The sequence below is a fragment of the Watersipora subatra genome, chromosome 5, assembly GCF_963576615.1.
Source record: "Watersipora subatra chromosome 5, tzWatSuba1.1, whole genome shotgun sequence".
NCBI classification, from domain to species: domain Eukaryota; kingdom Metazoa; phylum Bryozoa; class Gymnolaemata; order Cheilostomatida; family Watersiporidae; genus Watersipora; species Watersipora subatra.
In genome coordinates this window covers 58,558,464-58,582,259 of record NC_088712.1, presented here as the reverse complement: position 1 = coordinate 58,582,259, position 23,796 = coordinate 58,558,464, and the positions used below count along the sequence as shown (strand labels likewise).

General features: G+C 38.9%; 2 protein-coding genes across 3 annotated transcripts in view; one reads left to right on the top strand and one right to left on the bottom strand.

Annotated features, from left to right (window-relative positions):
• The first annotated feature begins 23 nt into the window (after nucleotides 1–23).
• Nucleotides 24–2,715, top strand: LOC137397528 (RNA-binding protein 25-like). Its single transcript, XM_068083820.1, has 5 exons — nucleotides 24–187; nucleotides 1,016–1,236; nucleotides 1,711–1,839; nucleotides 1,987–2,199; nucleotides 2,600–2,715. The coding sequence occupies exons 1-5, from the start codon at nucleotides 24–26 to the stop codon at nucleotides 2,713–2,715; spliced, it is 843 nt and encodes a 280-aa protein (XP_067939921.1).
• A 996-nt stretch (nucleotides 2,716–3,711) lies between these two features.
• The window catches only part of LOC137396845 (uncharacterized), a 33,741-nt gene continuing 13,656 nt past the window's right edge, over nucleotides 3,712–23,796 (bottom strand). The window contains exons 3-6 of one of the 2 annotated variants that reach the window (XR_010978628.1): nucleotides 23,623–23,785; nucleotides 20,616–20,806; nucleotides 6,115–6,388; nucleotides 3,712–4,241 (exon numbers count right to left, since the gene is read on the bottom strand). Coding sequence is in view for 1 of the 2 variants with exons in the window: in XM_068083156.1 (XP_067939257.1) it covers nucleotides 4,114–4,241; nucleotides 6,115–6,388; nucleotides 20,616–20,806; nucleotides 22,855–23,023 (762 nt within the window). In the remaining variant the exon portion in view is untranslated. Of the gene's footprint in view, nucleotides 4,242–6,114; nucleotides 6,389–20,615; nucleotides 20,807–22,854; nucleotides 23,034–23,622; nucleotides 23,786–23,796 lie in introns of those variants that run through there. The other variant, XM_068083156.1, reaches the window with a different exon arrangement.

Genomic DNA, 23,796 nt, shown 5'->3' with positions numbered 1-23,796 from the left:
GGAGATATTGTATCGGGTAAGAGATGGAGAGTGGTCTTCCGAAGCTGGTGTTCGGTGAGCACGGTGATGGGTCGTGGGAGAGATTTATAGAGGAGATGAATTTATGTATAGAGAGTGCTGTCGAGAGGAGAGGTTATGTAAATGATGAAGATGGCAACAGAGTGCCTATTATGAGAGGTAGAGCTAGGTTAGTGCCACTATTGAGAGCTATTGGGCACAGTGGTAGAGAAGTATTGAGGGGTGCTGGGTTTGACGTAGATGGCGTAAATTCTACTTATGAAGGGGCAGTGGAGGTTTTACAGGATTATTATGGTAGACAGGAGAGTATGTTCGTAAAGGGGCATAAGTTCCTTACGGCTAGGCAGACACTTGGGGAAAGTGATAGAGAGTTTTTACAACGGGTAGAGTGTTTGAGCAGATATGCAGAGGTGACTAACGATAATGATAGGGTCAGGTTTGCCCTTATTGTGGCGGTTAACGGGTTGAGAGATAGAGAAGTAAGCAGAGAGTTAATGAAGAATGCCAATCTTACTTGGGCGTTATTGCAGGAGGCATTGAGGGCTCGTGAAATGGCCAACAACTCTGATAGATTTTTGAGAGGTGAGGGTAGAAGTACCGATTTAAAGAGTGAGGTTAAGAGAGAAGTAGCAAAGGTATCAGAGTTTGATAGCCGAGTGCAGTACAGGAGTAATGATAGAGATAGAAGTTATGATTCAGCAGGTAGATCTTCCCCTAAGGGTAGCCCTAGGAGTAGTAGAGAGTATTATGGTAGTGAAGAGCAAGATACTAGTAGATATGGGACAAGAGGCCGGGAGTATAACAAGGACAGTGACAGTAGAAAGTATAGAGATAATAGCGGGGAGAGGCATGTCTCTAGATATAGAGCAAGCAGTAGAGAAGGCAGTGAAGGTAGAGTATGCTACAATTGCAAACGAAGTGGGCATGAGATGAGGAGTTGTCCCTCCATTAAATGTTTTTGTTGTGGACAGCGAGGACATGTATCCCGTTATTGTAGGGATAGAAGAGAAGTAGGTTATGACAGGCGAGGTAGTAGCAGGCGGTCAGGAGATAGTCGGGATAATAGCTATGAGCGATATAGTAGCAGGGACAGTAGTAGGGAGAGGTACAGGGGCCGAGAAAGCTCCCGCGAGATGAGAGACAAGTCTAGTAGGTACAGGGACAACAGTATGGATAGGTTTGAGGGGGAGAAGTATAAGGAGAGGTACCAAGATAGTAGTAAGGGCAGAAGTGTTAGGTTCTCTGGTTCTAGGGATAAGTATGAGGATGACAGTTGACTAGAAAGGAGAATTGTACAGGTTTTGAAGGTCAATGGGAAGAACGTTGAATTTACGTTTGATACTGGGGCAGAGGTGTCGACTGTAACCGAGGGGACGACCGAAAGGCTGAACCTACGGCTAGAGGAGCCATCTACTGTTTTGGCGGGAATAGATGGTCGTAAGCTAAGAGTAGTCGGTAAAGCAGGTGTTCAGTTGGAAAGTAAATATAGATTTATGGAGACAGAGGTATACGTGGTGAAAGGATTGAGAACAAACTTCTTGGGCATAACTGAGTTAAGGCAGCTTAAATTATTTGCTGTTGTAAACGCGGTATGCGAAAGTAAGTTTGAGGCTGTTAAGGAGTGTAGAAGTATTAAGCCAGTTAAGCCGTTTTCGTCAAGAACCATTATTGCTGGGTCAAGTTATGTTTCAGATGATGTCGAGTTGCAAAACCTGACAAATAAGTCTGACAGAGAGAGCGAAGTTCAGAGAGGTTACACAGGTCAAGATTGGTGGACTTGCAAAACCAAGGAAGTGAAGAGTAGCGAATACGTGGAAATTGGTAGCCAACAGGGGACAGCCCAAGGCACCAGAGATGTGCAAGTGTCTATGGGGTGTGATAGAGAACAGAGTCACGATGAGGTAAGGGAAGGTGCTGAGAAAGTAGCTAAACCAGTGTCTGTAATGGAAAAGGTTTGCTCTTTTTTAGCCGAAATATCCAGCAATGGAGTGTTAGACAGAGAAGGTCATGAGAAAAAGGTAGCAGAGATTGAAAGAGAGGAAAGGGAGGTGCGGAGGAAGTCGAAAGAGAAATTAGCTAAGCTGAAAGCCAAACGAGAGGCAGCAGTCATAGAGTTGGAAAATGTCAAGGCATTCAGGGTAGTAGTGCAGGAGTTAGCCGAGGTTCAGAGGAGAATTGCTAGTAGCAGACCTGCACTGGTTGCAGGTGAGGTCGAGCTAGATAGGTCTGGACCTATGCCAACTCCCAGCTCTGTGGTGCCATCCCCTGTGCAGCCGGTTACGGCCCAGGTAGAGACCTCCCACAGGAAGCCTGTTGAGCCTGCCTCTTACTGGGGAGAGCGAGGTAAAGACGGAAGAGACGGAGATGAGGTTGAGGAGTCATTACTGACCCAACCAAAAGACTCCGGGCTTGTCAGGGTTGGTGGAAGTAGTGTTGGAGATGTTGGTGGAAGGAGTGTTGGTAGTGACAGTGGTCACGGTAAAAGTATTGGTAGCGGCGGAGGTCAGAGTGATGGAAAAGCCAGTGCAGACTGGCAATGGAGCTGGCAGTAGCGAGAAGAGTACACTGATTTATACAACAGTGAGAGTGGAGGATCAGGAGAGTGAGGAGAGCAGTGCGGCCGAGTACGACGGCAGCCCCGGGTTGCTCGAGAGCGATGGTACACAGGATGTGTTGATGGACGAAGACCTGGGTTAAAGCGTAAGGTAAACTTCACCAGCAAGGTGAGTCGGTGAATGAGTTCCAATGTATTTCTGGAAGGTTAGTGGCCCATACAAAAAAGAAAAAGAAAAAGGGCATGTTGTATAATCGAGTTGGTGGGCCGCGGGCTACACTAATGCCCGAGGTCATGGTAGTTACAGGTAGTTATGAGAGGTTACGGGAAGGTACGAGAAGTCAGGGTTAGTAGAAAGGCGTCGGGAGATTGAGAGAGCTTTCTTCTTTGCTCAACAGACTTACCATCACAGAGCTACACTGTGATGGTAAGTCACAAAGGTCTTAATTCAATTCATTGGCTTCAGATTTGTTCATAATGTGGTTTACAATTTGACCTGAAGAATAAATCGTTTTGATGAGTGATGAGAACACTCTTCAGGAACACCGTATGACGTAATAGCAGTCAATGTGATGGCGCATCAAAGTCTATTTTTGTAACTTTAAAGCTTTGTTTTTTTTTAAAGCTTTATAAGTGACCCCATCAAAATAATTAATATTTGTATACGACTCATAGTAGTTCCTTGTTTAACTCAATCTGATACTTCAACGTATATGGAAGACGGTTTAGAAAAAATGCTGTGACCGATATCGTTAAAGTGTAAAATAGAGGCGACATTAGGATCACTTCTCCTCTCGAAGGGTTGAATTTGTTTTCCAAAAGTTCTGACGAGCTTGTCAAAAGGTACATTGTCACACTCTATTTTGAAGTCATCTCAACACCCTAGTTTATTTTAAGAACCATCAAAAAGAGAACTTCAAAATGGAAACTGAAAATTCATCATATAGTTGTTATAGTTGTTTTACAAACATTTTAAAAAACCTGCTTCTATGGGAGTTCCCCTTTTTGAAATAATTTTTGCTCATAGATGTATGTTTGTTTGATCGTTTATGTTGAATCAGTTGATAGTTTGATAGTTTTTTGTTGAATTACAATATAACTCACACACTATTATTTATTCACACAAAGTAAGATGTAAATATAATTGGGAAATATATAGAATTATTGATTAGCTCTTGATGAGAAAGTGTATAAGACAAACTTCACACCAGCATAAAAATAATATAAATACAAATACATAAAGATGACTGCATTCTAGAATATCACATATATGAAGAGCAAAATTTTTAGAGCAAGTCTGTCAGTCTATTTAGAAACAAAGCAATATTTTATTATTTAGAGCTCTAAAAGAACTCAACTATAATGGTTTTTATACAATAATTTATGACTAACGATGTCTGCAGATACTGATAAACATTCCACTAGCTACATACTAAATCTCTGCATTCAAATGTTTATAGCGAGTTTAGGTATCTTAGGGGTAAGAAAGCACGGATTTACTATCAATAGGTTGAGGCAATTGATAATTTAGGAACAAAAATTCAATTCGATTCCTGGCCATGGTACTCTTCAAGCTCTTTACCAAATCTATAGCCATGAAGTCCACCTGTGTATGTTGAAGGAAAGGAGCGTCGAGAATTGAATTCTACCTCCATTCTCATTTTCTTACCTAAAATTTAAAGTTTAGCGGACTCGTCATTCTCAGTAAACTCTGCATATTTTATCCCAAAATAGGAGCATGAGCATCAGAGTGAAACTGCAGCTGTTTTAAAAACTGAAAGACTAAAAAAGAGATAACCTGATGAACTCATAGGTTATCTGAAATCAACTGTAGCCAGAGCAATGTCAAGCATCAAAGGTAAACTGGTATGGAAGTAACTATGACAAAAAATCTATTGAAGACTTAAATGTAAGATCTAGCAAACTCTATCTTAATAAAACAAAATTAGCAATCGAGTACACAAGAAAGACTGTTTATCAGAGGTTGTCCAACATCACACTTGTAGAAATATATATGCATCTATATATTTTTTAAAGTTTGTCTTTGTCCTTTTATCTGTATGTCCAGCTGTAGCTATTAAAATCTTGGAACAAAGAATCCATTTTGCAGAAGGTTTGATCTCGGACCATCCTGTTTCCCAGTTCGACATTTTACCAATTAGGCCACACACGCTTGATGGATTAATCAGGCAATATATGTCATTATAAGGGTGCAAATACGCTACCGCTCTCCGTTACGACACAACAAAATGGCACAACGTCATGGGGAGCGGTAGCATAAGTTTATGCGTGCTCAATTGTTAGAGCAAGTATTTAGCTCTCATTAGTGGGCTTACTCAAATTTTCCATTCGCAGTGTGCCAGGCTAATAGCAAGTAGCAGGCAACTATATTACTTCTCATTGATTGTAAGCAGACTTCTAATACCCGTGCAGCACCGGGCATTCCGTTAGTAGTTTTTATTATATTTCGTAGAGTTATTACTTTGAACTTTATGAACTCTATTAACTCTACGAAATACGATGCTTTTTCGGCTTTTCGTGAACTTCCATTTCCGGTTTTTTGTAAGGTTCATTTGTAAAATCGGTAAAGGCCCATAATTTCCATAAGGACAATTGTATTATTTTGAGTAGAAAAAGTCGAAATAGACATTCAAATACCATCGTAAATGTAAACAGTTTGTCACATTCTCTATCTGTTAGGTCAGACAAAGACAGTTCGATGTTTCATTTTTACATTTATACCAGTATCGAGAGGTACCAGTATCGAGAGGTACCAGTATTGTTGTATACAAAGTTTTGATGGATATCTACTGCTGGAACAGTAACTTCTTTTTTTATACACACTCACTTCTATGCAGCGAAATGTTATTATTAGTTCAACTTAATCAGGATTTTTATTTTGTTTTCTCAGTTCGTATTAATTGTATCATTGCCAAATCATATTTTATTGTAATCGTAGCAAAACAGACTTAATCTAGCTAGTACTTATTAATTATTTCACACTTACATTTAAACACTTTTATAGTTATTTTATTTTGTTTCTTAATTTGTTTAACCTGCACAAGAAGATTTTCCTCATGATGTGAAGTTTGAAAGTTAGAATAATAAGTAAGTTAACATAGTGAGTAATAACATAGTAGGTTAACATCACATTGACTTAGTAAAATAATAATCCAACATTGTTCTAATCATTGCTCATTAACAGCACAAGCTCAGAATAGAAGTCAAGCGAGAAGTAGTCTCCTGCAATACTTAGCATCTAATCACTACGGAAAATCAGGTAAGTAGAACCTTCCACTATTTTGTTATTTACCTTTGAAATCGATTACTACTCGCAATTGTTCATACCACTGACTTGACTACTGGTGAGATATTTTCTAGACTTACACCTAGCTTATACTTTTATAAGTTTATAACCAATTCTTATAATTGTCTGGGAACCCAGTTATCAGAAATTTCTTTTTGAACCACTTCTGTATGGTGGGTAACAGAAAATAACCAGCAAAATGGTTCAGTAATAATAGTAATATGTCACCACCAACCTATTCTTAGCTCTTTTACATGTGGAAGAGGGCTTGAGCCAAGGTATAGGCTGTTGACCGCCTCCAGAGCAACTAGCTTGTCTTTTCTAGATTTTATCAGCTCAACTCCTGGTGACTCTCTCAAGAACATATGCGTTGACTTTATGGCTTCCTCAATCTGCTCTCTGGTCTTTGTCAGATTCTCAGTGAAGCTAATAATCTTTTTTGTCCAGACTGTTTCATATTCTTGTATTTCTTTAATCAGTTCCTTCTTTTGCTGCTCAATGAGCTGACACTAGAATAAGTCAAGAGAGCTGATTGATTGTATATAGGTGCTGAAATGAAAATAGTTGCATTACCGCTATACCAGAGCTGGAAGGTACACATAATTCTAACTAATTGAAAATTGTGAAGCTAGTTGCCATCTTGTAAAGAAGTTGATGCTAAATGAATGACACTTTGTTTCAAATCTTAATACAGCTAAGTCAATGCATGGTGGCCGCTGACAAGCCATTTTTTAGACCCTGACTTGACAGGAAGAAAGGCAGCTGACCAGCAACTCAGCCCAGCAAAACCGAAGGACCAACGGCTCGACCCAACTGAACCAAGAGATTAACAGTTCCGCCCAGCCAGGCTAAAAGGATGACGACATGGGCTAGCCTGACTTAAGGACCAACAAAAACTAAAACAAGTCAGTCGAAAAAAAAGGACCAGTCACTCCTCGAGTCAGAGGGTGAAGCTCTTTTTCATGCATAAAGATCAACAAGCGCACAGCCAACTCAGTCATCACTGGAACTTTGATGTGACCGGTTTTTGCATGGCACGAGCTCGAAGTGGCTGGTTCTTATTAGTATTTATAAGTAAAGGGTCACTACGGATCTGTTACAATGGTGGCAGAAGTGTAACAGAAACCACAAACTAACAAACCTATGAATGAGCGTCTTGATACTGCTTTAAGTGACAGTATATGAGCAACTCAGGGAGAGTGAGCAGTGTAGTAGCAAAACATTTTGCAGACCAGTAAAGGATGAAGTGGAGGATGAAGTGCATGAAGCACCATGATGCAGCATACAACCCCCGGTACCAGATAGATCAGTTGGTTGACTGGGTCAGGAGAGTTGGGTTGGACTCAAGTCAGAAGAACGCTGAAGGCATATATTGAAACCAGAAGAGAGAGCTCTTGGTTGTTGCCCGCAACTATTGGGAAGCTCTGGAAAAGCTTGAATTTATCCATATAGATTCCAAATCAGAGAGAAATACAGGAGATAGGCAGTGGGCCCAAAAAGTGTATTTTTCATTTCCAAAGGCACCCTTTTTCAGTAGCAATTTTTTTGCAGTTACTAGATAGATTTGACAGTGTAGAGTTTATATTCAATAAGTTGCCATGCCTACCATTTCCACTAGTAGGAGAATTTCTACAGTTCAGGTTTAGTAGATGTCAAGAAGTTGTCTTTTTTTAAACTAAATTTAATTGGCTTATTCTTGAGTGATCACAGTTAGTTTAAAGTCAAGATTGAAACACGGCTGACCAAAGTTTCTTTTTCGTGTTATACATGCACGGTTTGAGCTTTGACGCGGCTTGTATTACCCACGTAAATAGTTCCAAAAAAGAAAATTTAATAAAATTAATTAAAAACGCAAGTCAAACATTTAGTGGCTTTCTAAAAAGCTGAAAAATACTTTTTAAAAAGCCTGGATGGTCTCTATCCAATTGTGAGCTTTTAACTCGGCTCCCAGAATAACATACTATCGGAGGCTGACTGACAAAAACAGGATTAAGCTTGCTAGGAAAAACACAGGGAGGTGAGTATTGTTTTAGGTTTGAGGTATTTATCATTCACACATGCATACATGTATGAGGTGAGAGAATGTGACTTAAAATTAGTTTATAAAATGATTATTATCTGTTTTAATTACAAAATTAATTATAATTAAAATGAAAAAATTCCCGGTATAGCATTCTGTACAAAACTGATGTAGCCGCTTCTATTCAGGTTTCTTGGGGTCTGATTAAAAAATAACTAAATTCGGATCTAGCCAGGCATTAACCACAATTTCACCCTTGTTAGTCAAATGGACAAAGCATTCATTTATTCACTTTGGATTATCCATCTGAAATGCCTAAGTGATAGTGACTTCCTCAGTCATTCATGTTGTTCTGACATTCAATTAGCCACATGAAAAGTGTTGGAAACCTGCTACTCATGATACACCTTGTCAAGATGAGCCACCAGATGAGATGCAGTTCTGCTGTTCATTTCTCCACAACAAGACATATACTTGAATTTATATGCATGATCTGTGTAAAAAAATCATTTACTACTGGCACAAATCAATTTCTCCCAGAGCTTTCTTTTATGTAGCTAAAACTGAAACTGCTGGTATGTCCATCAATCTAGTAAATTAACTCGAGGCATGATTTCTTCAGTTGCTTTGACCTTGACAAGTTATTTGTAAAGGATGTTTAGTGAGTTGAGATGTTTAGTCGTTAATGAGAGTTGCCTGCCACTTGCTATCAGCCTGGCACATTGCCCATGAATAATTTGAATACGCTTAATAATGAAAGCTACTAGCTTCTCTGACATTATGCTATAACCCTGTGTAGTTCGCAAAGCCGTTAGGTATTTGTTCGCATCTAGCGACATATATTTTCTAGCGAACAAATCAATCTCTGTGGCCTAGTTGGTACGCTGCCAGACTTGCGAACGAGAGGGTCCAAAATCAAATCTTCAACGATGCGGATTATTTATTTCAAGATTTTAATAGCTATAGCCGTAATGCAAACAGACATATCCAAATACACACATACTTTGAGAAATATATACATGTATATATACTAGCTGTGCTACCCAGCACTGCCCGGGTTTTAAAAATCAGCTTATAAACAATGAGAAGTAATGAGAGTTGCCTGCCACTTGCTAATAACCTGGTAGATTGCCAATGGATAATTTTAGTAAGCTAACTAATGACAATCACTTACTTACGCAATCACCCTGCATGGCATGCAAAACCGGTGGGTATGTGCTTCCATATAGCAACTTATATCAGCCACTGAACAACTCGTTCTCTGTGGCCTATTGGGTAGGACGTCGGACTGGTGGATGGTAGGGTCCAAGGTCAAATCTTCTTCGGTATGGGTTCTTTGTTCCAAGATTTTAATAGCTATAGCCGAAATGCAGACAGACATAAAACATACTTTGAGAAGTACATGTGAATATAAATCTATGTATATATTTCTCAAAGTATGTGTGTGGATATATCTGTGTGTCATTCCGATGGATTTTAACTTGCCACAAATACCACAAACACATCAAAAAGTTTCTTATCCGGACGGACGCTCTACCACTGAGCTAGAACAGCATAGGGATCAAAGACGTTTCCATATACAGTATACACCATGCGCACTCTAATTATTTTAGCTTTGCCTCCACCAGTTTTGATGCCTCTATTCAGAAAAGCTTTGGGACCTAAGTATATGCAATGCGATGCGCCTTCAATTTTTTCTCGTTAGGGCTAATAATTTATCTCGAACTTAAAAATTTTTACGATTTTTGTGCTGATTATATACGTTACCAAAGTATATACGTTGCATCGACATTTCATACTTTACATACTTGCTATTTATTTTATACATCTACATTTAGTTCGCTACAAATTTATTCCAGCTGCTCAGAAAAAATTTCCCCAGTTACATTATGTTTTCTGGATTCTGATTTGATACTTTGCGCTCTACAATAATTAAATACAAACAAAGATTTTGTTCGTTTAAAAATTCTTTTTACGTTATTTCTTTTAGTTCAAATTTTGTAGTTTACATATTTGCTATTTATTTTACATCTAAATTTATTACGCTACTAACTTATTTCAGTAAACTTTTTTGGATTCCGATTTGATGTCTTGCACTCCACAATCATTAAATACAAACAAAGGTTTTGTTCCTTTAAAAAATATTTTTGCGTTGTTTCTCTTATTTCAAATTTTGATAGATAGCTTCTGGTGGAACAGTAACCTTTTTTATACACACACACACTTCTATGCAAGAATTTTTGTTATTAATTCTACATATTCAGGATTTTTATTTTGTTTTCTCAGTTCGTATTAATTGTATCATTACCGAATCATCTTTTATTGTAATCGTAGGAAAACCAACTTAATTTAGCTATTACTTGCTAATTATTTACATTTACATCTAAACCTTTTTACAGTTGTTTTATTTTTTTAATTTATTCGACCTGCTCAAAGCATTTTTCTCATGATATCACATTTAAAAGTTGTTTGACAAAGTTTGAAAACCTTTACAGTCATTTTTATTTTCTCTCTTAATTTAATTAAACTACACAAAACACTTATCTCATGATATGATGTAGTTTAAAAGTTAGAATGGCAAATGTTGTTATATGTTAAATACAAATAAATTTCTGTCCAAAGATTTTTTTAATACTCAGGCAACACCGAGTTGTTCAGCTAGTATATATACACATATAAACTAGCACAAGATCAGCATTCAAGAGTAGCAACAATTTAGTGGTAGAGAGGAAGTAGAAGAGACAGAAAACCTACGTCGGCAGAAATCAAGAAAGCTATAAGTTGGTATGAAAACCTTACTAGGTTCATTGAAATAAACATCCAGAAAAGTTTCTTACAGGCTGTATTATGACCAATGTTAATAGATGGTGCATGAGCTGTTATAGAGAAATTTTGAGGAGTCATCCAAAACAGACTTCATTGAATAGATTTTTTGTCAAAAGAAAAGTGTCGAAAATCACAAATTATAACAGTGAATCTAGCAAATAAGGTAAAAATGAAAGCGCCCCTGAAGAAGTATTATTAGATTGAGCTTTTTAGAAAGAATTTTTAATTTCCAGTGTGTAATTCACTCATGTGGACTGGTACATAAAAACAATACTGTACATTACGTGTATAATATGTATCATTGTTTATACTTTTTGTGTGTCATGTTTTTCATGTTTCATTCACTTCATTTTATGTTTTATTTTCTTTCATGTTTAATCATATTTTATATATCTCATTTTATGTTTTATTTTATTTCTTGTTTAACCATGTTTTTGCAAGTGGGCCTGTTTTCTACTATGTAAATACAAATCATCATATGTATGTAACTCCTATAACTAGGTACTCAAAATAGTTGATACATCCACATTACCTACTAAACTTGCTAAAGCCCTGCCCTCTAGGGTATCAATACGTACAAACTTTTATATGTATGGTTATATTGATTCTTGTGCATATTTTATACAAAAAAACTTCAACCTTCTCTGGATCCTTTTATTAGCGTTAGCTAGTTAGCAATTGTCTGCATTGCACCAGAATTTACAGTGCTCTAGCAAGCATCATACTCAGTCAGTGATCAAGTGGGCTATCTCCTACGTTGCACAAAGTTAACTTGTTTTCTTTGAGCACTTGCTGCACCAGCAGGAAAGCTGTCTTCCTGGCTATTTCTGTTTCTCAAGACTTGAATATGGTAAAATGTTCTTTTAAAACCAGTAGAAAAATTGGTATATACATGTATATATATATATATATATATATAAATTGTTTCCTCACCCCGGATACCCCGTATGGGTGATAAATTCTGCTCTAACTCAGGTCTCCTACCAGAGACCTGGGAGTTTGAGCACGCGCCTCAAGATTTTAGCTGTTCCCAATAGCGCACTTTTCTGTGACTCACCTGAGTTGATTGCTGTTGGTATTTGGGCAAGCCACATTTTATGTGCCGGTGTTATTGTGCCCAGTGCCCCAATGACTACTGGGATTACAGTTGTTCTTACATTCCAGCATTTTTCAATTTCTTCTCTAAGAGGGAGATATTTCTTTACCTTTTCTTTTTCTTTGCTGGCTATATTGTAGTCATTGGGTACTGCTATATCTATTATAGTAGCCCTCTTGTTCTCCTTGTCTACCACCACTATATCTGGTTGGTTTGCTAGGACATGCTTGTCAGTTTGGATGTAGAAGTCCCAGAGGATCTTAGCCCGGTCATTTTCATTGACCTTACCAGGAGGTTCCCACCAGTGTTGTGGTTTATTAAGGCCATACTCATCACATAGACTTCTATACACAACACCTGCGACATGATTATGCCGCTCAGTGTATGCGTTCCCTGCTAGCTGCTTGCATCCACTGATGATGTGTTGGATGGTCTCAAGTGCATCTTTGCACAGTCTGCTTCTAGGATCGTCTCTAGTGTGATAGATTTTCGTTTGGAGTTGCCTTGTTGGGAGCACTTGCTCCTGGGCTGCCATGATTAGCGACTCTGTATTGGCCGTTAGGTTTCCTTTGTTCAGCCACATATATGTCTGGTGAAGATCGCCAACCTGAGATATTTGTCGGTGGTAAGCACCATGAAGAGGTTTCATGTGCCAGTCAATTTCCTCATCATCAGGGCGTAGGTCCGTTGTAAGAGCAGCCGATTGAAATTCAGCTAGCAACTTTATCTGAGATAGCCATGGAGGCTGCATATACTTTGATGCTTTGCTCCTCCTCTTTCACTGTCTGCTGTACACTTTTGAGTCCCCTACCGCCATCTTTCCTATCAAGATACAATCTAGTAGTATCAGATTTTGGGTGGAGTGATCCATGCATGGTCAGCAGTTTACGAGTTGCTATATCTGTTTCTTTGATGGCTTCTTCAGTCCACTTTATTATGCCTGCTGGATATCTTATTACTGGCAGTGCATAGGCATTTATTGCCATGACTTGGTTTTTGGCATTGAGCTGGCTCCGTAGGACCTGCCGAAGGCTTTTCTTGTATTCGGTAATGGCTTTGTGACATACCTCGGCTTCGTGGTTGATGTTGCTTTGCATAATCCCCAAGTACTTGTACCCTTCTTCTATATTTTTGATGGTACCATTTGGCATTCTTAGGCCATCTGTGAGCATAGAATGGCCTTTCTTAAGAATTAGCCTTCCACATTTCTCAATACCGAAGGTCATTCCGATGTCCTTGCTGTATACCTGAGTGAGGTGTATTAGCGAATCAATGTCCCTTTCTTTGTTAGCGTACAGCTTGATGTCATCCATGTAGAAGAGGTGGTTTATCTTGGTGCCAAACTTAAACTGGTACCCATATTGAGTCTCCTCCAGCGTATTGCTTAGAGGGTTTAGGCATATGCAGAAGAGCAGCGGTGATAAGGAGTCACCTTGATAGATGCCTCGCTTAATTTGTACACTCGCCAGCTTTTTGCCATTAACCTCCAGTTCCGTTTTCCATTTGGTCATTGACATCTTGATGAATGCCACAAGAGCAGGGTGAACATTGTACATACTGAGGCACTCAAGTATCCAACTATGGGAAATTGAGTCATAGGCCTTTTTGTAGTCAATCCAAGCCATGGCAAGATTGGTTTGCCTTCTCCTGCTGTCGTGACAGACCGTCCGATCCACCAGTAACTGATGTTTAGCTCCTCGGGTGTTGCGCCCAATTCCTTTCTGAGCACTGGTCATATAGTGACTCATGTGCTCTTCCAGTTTGTCTGCCTGCAACTATTCCTGAGAGCAGTTTCCAAGTGATGGGCAAGCACGTTATTGGTCAATAGTTTTTAGGAATCGGCCCCTGCTTTGGATCTTTTATTAGAAGTACAGTTCGTCCTTTGGTCAGCCATTCTGGATGGTCACCTTGTTCTATTGGGCATTCCATCTGCTTAGCCATTCTAGTGTGAAGTGATGTCAATTTCTTTAACCAGAAGGCTTGAATCATGTCATGGCCAGGTGCTGCCCAGTTCTTCATACGCTGCACTCTGCACTTGATGTCCTCTTTGCTGATGGTGAGTCCTTGCTGGGCCACAGTGTGTTGATGGCTCTCTTTAAGCCTCTTCAGCCAATTTGCAGTGGTGTTATGAGTAGTCTCTTTCTCCCAGATGTCCTTCCAGAACTTTGAAGTGCTAGATCGGGGAGGCTCAGACATTGACCTCTCAGTTCACCTTTGAACTGGGAATACACTCTAGATGGATTATTGATGAACAGTTTGTTCATTCTCTTGTTATCCCGCTCTTTGGTGTACCGCTTCAGTCGTGCCGAGAGTGCTACTAGCTGCTGTTTGGCAGATTCTAGAGCTTCTATTGTGGCTTCCCTTTTTGGACGCTCCAAACTGTGGTTAGATCTCTCACTGAGCCTACTAACTTTCCTGCGCAAGTCCTTGATCTTATTTTGTAGCCTCAGTTGCCAGGATGGAATGGCTTGAAGCCTTGTTGGCATTGGCTTAATATCCATCTCCTCCAAGATGACGGTTGCTGTACTGTAGATTAAGACATTAGTCTCACTGATTGATCCAGTTGAGATTGACTCCAGTGCCAGTCTTCTAACAGCTTCTTAGGTATGGCCTTGCTAACTTTTCGTAGTGGTACCCTGCTTCCATAATCATTAGCAGCTGACATCTTGTTGATGATATTTTCCGCAAGCTCTCTCACCCTTGAGTCAAGGTCCAAGTGCATGTCTTCTTCAACCCGTGAGTCAACACATGATCGTGTATGTGTGACAGTGTGTGATGATATGCACTCCTCGTTGGTTCAGGTTACTTGGGTGAACTGTTCCCTAATGTCATCTACCTCAAGTTCTGATATGAGGTGCCGCTTGATTATGTTACTCCTCTGAGCTACAAGTTGCTTAGCGGTTAGTGGCAATTCAGGGCGCATATTTATCCACAGTTGACGCATCCTTCCCATATAGCCCCACTTTTGAGGTTCACTCATAAAGTAGCACTGCATGAGGTCCGTGTTATCAGTCCGAGTCCATTTCATCCGTTTTGAACCAGTAGCCCATTTTTCACTGCCTTGTCCTGGTTCAGCTACAGGCAGCGCGGACCTTGTTTGACCGGGCAACGTCCGAGCCGGCATGGCTTTAGTTATTGCACTCATCATAGAGGTTGTAGACATTATACAAGCAAGGGTCTTGTCCAAGGACCACCAGAAAAGTGCACTTGTTGGGGTTTGAACCGAGGACCTAATGATCACGGTCCCAATACCTTACCAACTGCACTATCTGTCCTGTATATATATATATATATATATATATATACAGGACAGATAGTGCAGTTGGTAAGGTATTGGGACCGTGATCATTAGGTCCTCGGTATATATATAAATAAATTATATATATATATATATACATATATATATGTATATATATGTATATATATGTGCATATATATACATATATATGTATATATACATGTATATGTATATATATATATGTGCATATAAATATATATACATACGCATATACATACATGTGTATATATACCAACATGTGTATATATATACGCATGTATATATATACATGTGTAAATATATATGTATATATATACATGTGTATATACATATATACATGTGTATATACATATATACATGTGTATATATACACTTGTATATATATATATATATATATATATATATATATATATATATATATATATATATATATATATATATATATATTATACATGAGCGCTCTGTGAGAGGTGCGGCACTATTAGCCCTTGTGCACAGCTCATCACTTTTGTGATTCGAGCACTCATGTGCCAGCACATTGACTTTCTTAACGTCTGTGAGGCAACTTACATGTAGTTGTTTCACGGCAGTGAGTCAACTCTCATTGGCAATGGGATTTATCTTCCTTGCCTGCTCTGAGCTGCATTTATGAAACGTCAATAGCCGAAACAGTACTGTCTATAGCATGAGTATATATATATATATATGTAGATACAAATATATATTATTTAATTTATGATATATATCATGGAATATGGAATCTTAAAAAATAAATAGATCAATTTTAACTTCACCACTGAGATACCAAATCAAGGCAAAATAATTATAAAAAAATTGCAAATCTGCTGCTTCTATGAAGGGGAGTATTATTGGCAGGGGAGATAAATTCTAAAACATGATTTCTCCAGATTTCTCACAAAAGTGGAAACGGTAGCTGCAACAACATATTAGTTTTGACTTTTGCATACCCAAACTAGTCTAAGTCACAGCAGATATTGTCACTGAAAGGGGGTGCACACTGAATGTAATTTCTACAGCTCTTTCGTCTGCTTGACCCACGTTTAGAACAGCGACCTACAAAGCCCAAGTCAGACTCTATACCACATTTGTCAAACTCATGGCCCACGAGCCACATCCGGCACACCTTGTACTCAGATCTGGCCCACAAGTCATTTTACATTATTTTTATTTGTGGCAATCGATATGAAGCACTGATGACATAATACTGCACAGAACTACAGATCCCATATTGCAACACTTCAGCTGCCTTGCTGCGTACTTCTCGGGTCAATTTAACCTGAAGTTTGTTTCAGAATGACAGTCCTGTCTGTTTTATCTATATTTATGTTCCAAAAGCATTTAGTTTTAATGTGTTCAATAAACTTTCATCCTGTTTGGCCCGCGATCTAGATTGCGTTTTGAATTTTGGCCCCTTGTACAATTGAGTTTGGTACCCTTGCTCTAAAACATAGATGATTAAACCTGTGGTTTGCCGAATGCCTGCCTTGAAAGTAGCAGAATGGGCTCCAACCACCTCCAGTCTTCCACCGGGCAATGCAAATCAGATGCTTGCCTAAAAGATGGCAGAGACAGAATCACTTAGGCCAAACACAGGTGTTAGACTGGCTTAACTCAACTTTTTTTTCAGGAAAGCTACAATGCTGGTCTGTCTAGTTCCTGTTGGACACCGGATGCACCACCATTGTGCTGAGCAGGCAAGTGTTTGATTGGCTTTCTAGAGCTGTGTAGGGTTAGATCGAGGAGAGCAGTAGCCACCGCTTGAGGCTGATGGGACTCGACTACCGTTCTACATCCGGCTACCTATTAGGCTGCAAGATGTGAAGGCAGAGAAGGTCTTCGTCATGAGCTAAACCAGGAAAGACACCATTTTTGAGACCATTCTGAGGGTACTTTTCTTGATAACTCATCTGTGCTCCAAGAAGTTTCTGCAGCTGTAGTGTCAGTAAATGGAAGGCAGCTGAAGTATACAGAAAGATATGGGTACCTGCAGCTGAGAAATGCGCAAGTGGTTAGGAACACTCTAGTACCAGCTAGACAGAGATAGTCATTATATGTTGAGTCACCATGGGAAACTACTGCTGGTTGAGGTTAATAAAAATAATTGTTCGTGGGAGCCTCCATTGGCTACCAGCTTGAAGCAGCCTGAGCCAAATAGAAGCACAGTCAAGAGGTGGCTGCCATTAACTGAGCAACTCCTAACACTCCTAGCTGACACCACGGTAGGCTAGTGCTGGGCACAGGTAATAAAACTCATTGACCTCACGGTTTTATCTTCTCTCGAGACTCGGGTAATAGAAACTGAGCATTTTGATCTTGCGGGTTCGAATTTTGACCTGCGAGTTAGGGTTTCGGTACACGGATCCATCAAGTAAAGTGGGCAAAGCTCAGTCTATTGTGTCCTGCGCTCTAAGCACTGTTTAACAACTCGCCTGTTAACATCGCGAGCATGAATATCAGTCGATAGAAAATAGTAAAAAATAACAAAGAAATCGAATAGAATTATAATTGCATTGTAAATTTTAAAATGTCTGATATTTGGAAATTTTAGACATAAAATCTGTATCAACCAACCCGATACCTAAAAAACTTTTTGACCATGAAGCATTGATGTCTAGCTCTACGGTAGGTATTCCTACTGAGATAGAAGACTATCAGGTGGGCTAAGAACTGCCTTTGTCCTGCCGAGACAAGCTAAGCCGGAGGAGCAGTGAGGATGGACTAAGGGTGAAGGCTTCCCTGAAAAGCATGTTCAAGATGGCTTGGCAGAACTGCAATCAGCCTTGACAGTTTGAATGGTTAGCGAACTTGCTGACCTCATAACAGGCCACCTTCAGCATAGGTGAGGAAGACATTGGTTGTACTTGCAAAGTGGAACACTTCTTTTTGTTAACGAAAAGCACCTGGTCCATAAATCAACTCTTCCGCCACCTGGGACCAGGGAAGGAGGTAGAAGCAGACTGACAGGTTCAACATCCCCTAAAAGTAACTGATCAAACCATTTAGTGGTGCCTGCAGCTCCTTTGTGGTGTTAGTCTTAAGAAAAACGGAACGTAGGGGTTTTGTGTGGATTATAGATATCTAAACACAGTAACCAAACAAGACGCTTATTTTCTTTCCTTGATCAACAACAGCTTCGAAACTCTGTTCAGAAGCCAGTTAAACCTAATTTGCAGTTACTGGCGGGTACTTTTTAACGCTGTTGCGCAAGAGAAGTTGGGTTATGCCACCTAGTTCAGATTTTGAGAGTGGAAAGTCTTGCCCTTTAGGCTGACGTTACCTCTGGACACCTTTTTGAGGCAAATGGTGCATGTCTTGAATAGCTTTCATTGGAAAATGCAAATGCTTTATTTGGACAATATCATAGTCATTGTTCAAGGCCTTGACACATACTTGCACAGGCCGAAAGAGGTATTCCAATGGCTACAAGAAGCTGGTTTAAAGTTCAAGCTAGCTCACTTCAAAGTTTTAAGTGCAGGAGTTCAGTGCGAACTCCAGTAGCCTCAAGTTTGTTAATTGAAGCTTCAGCAATCACGGGATGGGTGCAAATCTTGAAAAGGCTTGAGTGGACCATTCTCCACAAAGTCAAAAAGCTGCAAAATTTGTTGTGCATGGTACGATATTACCGGTAATATATCCCTGTTTTATTACCGCGACCTGGCCACTCAAAAGGTGACAAGCAAAGCAAAACGTAGAAGTTGGAGAGAACAAGCAGGGGGCCATTGAGAACCTAAAAGTCAGTATCTCATTGGTACTCTTTTTGGGATTTCCTAATCCAAACCAGCAGTATATTTTAAACACGAATGCAAGCGGATGTGGTGTAGCGGCAGTGCTGTCCAAGGTACAAGACAGAAGCGAGAGGATGATCATCTACTACAGCAAAATGATGGCATACCCAGAGAGGAACAACTGAGCGTCTCAAAGAGTGCTGTTAGCTGTGGTCTAAGTGGTCAAGCATTTCCGGGCCAATTTGTATGGCCCACAAATCTCGCTGCGTACAGACAATCCCTCGCTGCATGGCTTATGCCATAAAAAAAACCGCCAACTAGGTAGCAAAAATTTTTGGCTGAATATTGATACACTTTTGAACAGTGAGCGGGGCTGAGCAATGGTGATTCTGATGGACTAAGTGGTTCTGCAAAGTGGACCTGCAAAGACTGCAGACAATGAGAGCTCATCAAGCTGAGGGATGGTAAACCTACCAAAGAATAATAGGCTCAGGAGAACCAGGACTTTGGGCATGAACTTTTGAGAAGCCCAAAGATTGTGGCAAAGGTCACAAGGACTGCATGTAAAATGGCAGGCCACTTAAGCCAACCTGCTCTTAATAAAGCAGATACAAGGGATGACCCAGAGCTGGCCAAGGCTTCCGTGAGATTTTTTGGCATGACTTGGGTGGTGACTCAAGGCGCTACTGGATGAGAGCTGGCAAAGCTGTAAGCAGCTGGTTGAGGACCTGGCACCATCATGTATGTACGGCGCTCTCCAACAATGAGGAGCTCACTTGGAAACAGTTAGTGTTGGGAACCACGAGCATCAAAACTCCAGAAATCCTTCAAGATAAAACAGAATGAAGTGCTAGAAGCTCGAGTTGCCCCTCAAAGCCAGCCCAAATTACATGCTGTACACCCAGCAGACACATGAGAACCCACCATGCGGCAGACACATGCCTCGGCCACTCGGGGGTAGGTAAAACAACTGGTCACCTCTGTTTGACCTGGTATTGACTGGGTCTGACAACAATGGTAAAAAGACTAGTTGAAAATTGCAAGGTATGCCCAACCACAATGTGCAATAGGGCTAAAGTTTTACCGCCAAAAGTGAGATTAGCGTCTCTGAAGATTTTTAATGGAAGAGAGAGTGTGGTGACGCCTGTTGGTTTCTTTCGTTTGGCAGCAACTCTGCCTTGACAGAGACAAAAGGCAGCTGACCAGCAACTTGGCTCAGTCAGACCAGAGGACTAACAGCTCAGATCAACCAGACCAGGAGAACAACAGCCCACCCTAAGAGGGCTGAAAAACTAACAGCTCGGCCTAACAACCAAAAGACTAACGACCCAGCCCAAGAAAAAGACAACGGAATGGCATAGCCTGACTGAGGGATCAACAAAAACTGCAACCCGCTTGCTGGTAGCTGGCCAGAAAAAAATTACAAGCCAATACAAAGCCAAAGGGTGGGCCCCTCTTCATATATAAGGACCCACAAGCTTGACGCCAACTCTCTCATCACTCAAGCATTGATTCAGCCATTGTTAGCATTGTAAACATGCTGCCACAATGTTATCATTCAGATACACTTAATATTCATTAGCTCAATGTGCCTGATTTTTACTAGTGTGGAGAAGTAAAAGGTTTTTTTACAAATTTTTATCTATTAACATTTCCAACTGTATTTTTGTAGGCCCAAAACTGTTGAAAAATTTCACATTTTTTGTAAAGATAACACTGGTGTTATTAAAAGCTTCTTTGGGTCAACACTGAAAATATAACATCAGAATACCTGTTCCTTTGCTTTCTCCTCAACATCAACAATCATCTTTTTACACTTGTCAGGTAAAGTGTCCAGCTGTTTCCAAGACTCTTTGTCAAGCTTCACACATTCATCTACCAATGATGATGCAGTTTTCAGCTTCCCTTGACACTCTTTGATTATCTGGTCTCGTATCTCATCCAGAAACCGGAAAATGTGCCCTGAGTAGAAATAATTGCTAATGTAAAAAGCATCCCTGAATTAGTGTCAAGTTTCCAAAACACGAGTTGTAGACTTTTGACATATTTTCATATGATTTTAAACCTTCTTCTCAAAATAAGAGACAGTTCTCGCATCAACCATTTTATTTAAAAATACTTAGAAGATCATGATTAACAGAGTCATCATTGAATGAAAACATGATTTTATAGCCACCATAGAAATGGTCAGACTTATTTAACAATTTTCCTGATATAATTTAGCTGATAAATTGAGGAACAGAAGCTATTGTTGTATAGTCGAACTCAGATAGCTGACAATTACAGCTGTTATATATATGCATAAACATTTATATATATATATATATATATATATATATATATATATATATATATATATATATATATATATATATATATATATATATATATATATATATATATATATATATATATATATATATATATACAGTGCACCCTCAGGATATGATTACCCTAATATATGACTTTTTCACTTTACGAAGAGGAACTTGATAATTCTTTTCACCTCTCCATTTGAATCCTATTTCACCATAGGAATTCAACAACTTTTTCGCCAGAGCTCAAATTTGGCAGTCGGTGTACTTTTCATGTATGCCGAAATTACAAAGAAGCCGGAATGATGTTCGCCGAAAACATTTTCACAATGCCTGAAAGAGACATACTGACTGATTTTTCTCAGTTCAGCATTTCTCATATGAAACAGTAACATTTTCCCTTTAAAACCCATAACGAAGTTGGAGTTACAATTCCTTAAAACAGAAGGACATTGATCAGAAAACTTCTCTTAACCTGCTAAAAAATTCACTTCCTTACGTGTTAGCAGAATGTTTTCAAGAACAACATTGCTCAAAGTTTCTAGTGGAATCTTAGGATCATAACCAATAAATGCACAATATATTCTAAATTCACTGTAGGTAACTATAGTTACTAAAGTTAACATACTAATTTGTTACTAATTTTTAATATGTACAGTACTTGTATAAAATTTTGATGATTGTTACCCGGAGAATTTTGTATTATATAATTACCATGGTTTACGTGCCTCTTCATACAATTTTTTCACCATACGATGTTGACCCTGGAACAAATTTAAATCGACTGCGAGGGTGCACTCTCTATTTATATCTTGGTGTGTGTTTGTCGTCTGTCTGTTGTCAAATTATTACAATACAGTTTTATGAACGAAAGATCCACTTTGCAGTGATATTGAACTCGGGACCTCTAGTTCTGCACACACATACTATCAATTACACATCTACCTTACAATACTATAAAATAACTGTGCAAATAATACTTATTAAATTGACCACCTTTAATGCCAATTGGCTAAAATAGTACGCTTCACACTTCATCTAGCGTGCTTAAGATCATGATCGGGTGAGATATCACAGTGCCATCTTATTTTCTGTTACTGGCTTCAGCATGGCAGGCATGGTTTTTAATATAGTAAAGTTAAGCGTTAGTATAATTCAGCTTCAACTTAAATTTATTGGGTACAAAAACTTACTTTATTACCCACGCAATGCAATGCATTCATCTAGTGTTATACGTATAGTAGCCAACTGAATATAAGTCATCAGTGATGCATACCAATAACGTATTTAATATTTTATCACTATATTTAATATAATAAAGTATTTAATACTTTACTAGTAACTTTACTATAACTAGTAAAGTATTAAATACTTTACTAGTTATAATAATAAATCTAATATCTTAACTTTAGATTACGCTATATAGTAGTTTTTGTACTCATCAAACAGATGATGGCAAGTTTTGATAACAAATGAGGGAGTTTTTAAAGTTCTCTGAATGTAAATCAGAAGAGTTTGCCAAGCTAATAACAAGTGGCAGGCAACTCTCATTACCTCTCATTGTTTATAAGCTGATTTTTTATACCCGAGCAACGCCGGGTAGCACAGCTAGTTAATGTATATGCCTCAGCCGTGTCTAAACACAAACTATGAAAAATAAGATTACTTGATGTAGGTAATAATATACATTCCTACCTCTTTTGCACTTGTTAATATATTTTATTGCAGTATCTGTTGATGAAGACATATACGCGTATCTCTTCACATTTTGCAGTACAACATCAGGATTTGGTACTTTGGGACAGGTTGCCATCTCTCTGCTACACTGTTTACAGTTAAACTGGTAGCAGTTTGCACAGGCCATGGTGACAATTTCATTTTCATGGCGCATGCAAGTGATGAATTTGTTATATAATCTTTGGTTTTCTGTGTATAGCTGAATGTCTACTATCTCATGCGCTCCCTCAAAATAGCCCTCATGGAACTACAAACATAAGGGAGCTGTTGAATAGTCTAGGACTTTATGATAAGACACTCATACACTAGTCGGTAAGCTATTATTAGAATTCAATCAATGTTTGCGTAAATGGATACATCGATTGATAATACCAGAGACGACCTTTATGTACGTTTTATACACACAGTAGGCTTTGTATATTTTTGGTTGATCATAAGTGTTGCTCAAAACAAATATTTCAGTTTGTTCAGAAGATTACTACTTGACAGAATAAAAAGGATGTACTTGTCAGAATTACAAATAATTGAATAAGTTTTTTGTTGACTTAGTACGTGATTAAGATGCAGTCAATTCAATTAAAAATCAATTCATATTTTCCCAATTAAACAGATGCAGCAATGAGGAAATATACTCATACAATGACTTGAAAGAAAAATTAGCTATTTTATTAATGTAATGCATCAGCGAACTGATTAAAAAACTCACATCCGGTTTTTAGATCTCACCGTTAGATGTCTCGCACAGATTTTTTCTCCACAGTCACTGCAGTATTTGACAGCAGACTTATCATGGCATCTGTCACAAAGCAACAAAACGTCTGGAGAAGCAGTACTATCAGTTGCTGTTGCAAGTGATTGTAGATCATCAACATCACAACTCTGCACTTTTCTATAAAAAAG

Excerpts from the sequence above, each read along its gene's own strand:
- LOC137397528 (XM_068083820.1), top strand. The coding sequence starts at position 24 with ATGGAGAGTGGTCTTCCGAAGCTGGTGTTCGGTGAGCACGGTGATGGG. Across the intron at positions 188-1,015 it reads ATTATGAGAGGTAGAGCTAG|GGATAGAAGAGAAGTAGGTT; the intron begins GTTAGTGCCACT and ends CCGTTATTGTAG. Across the intron at positions 1,237-1,710 it reads GGAGAGGTACCAAGATAGTA|ATGATGTCGAGTTGCAAAAC; the intron begins GTAAGGGCAGAA and ends GTTATGTTTCAG.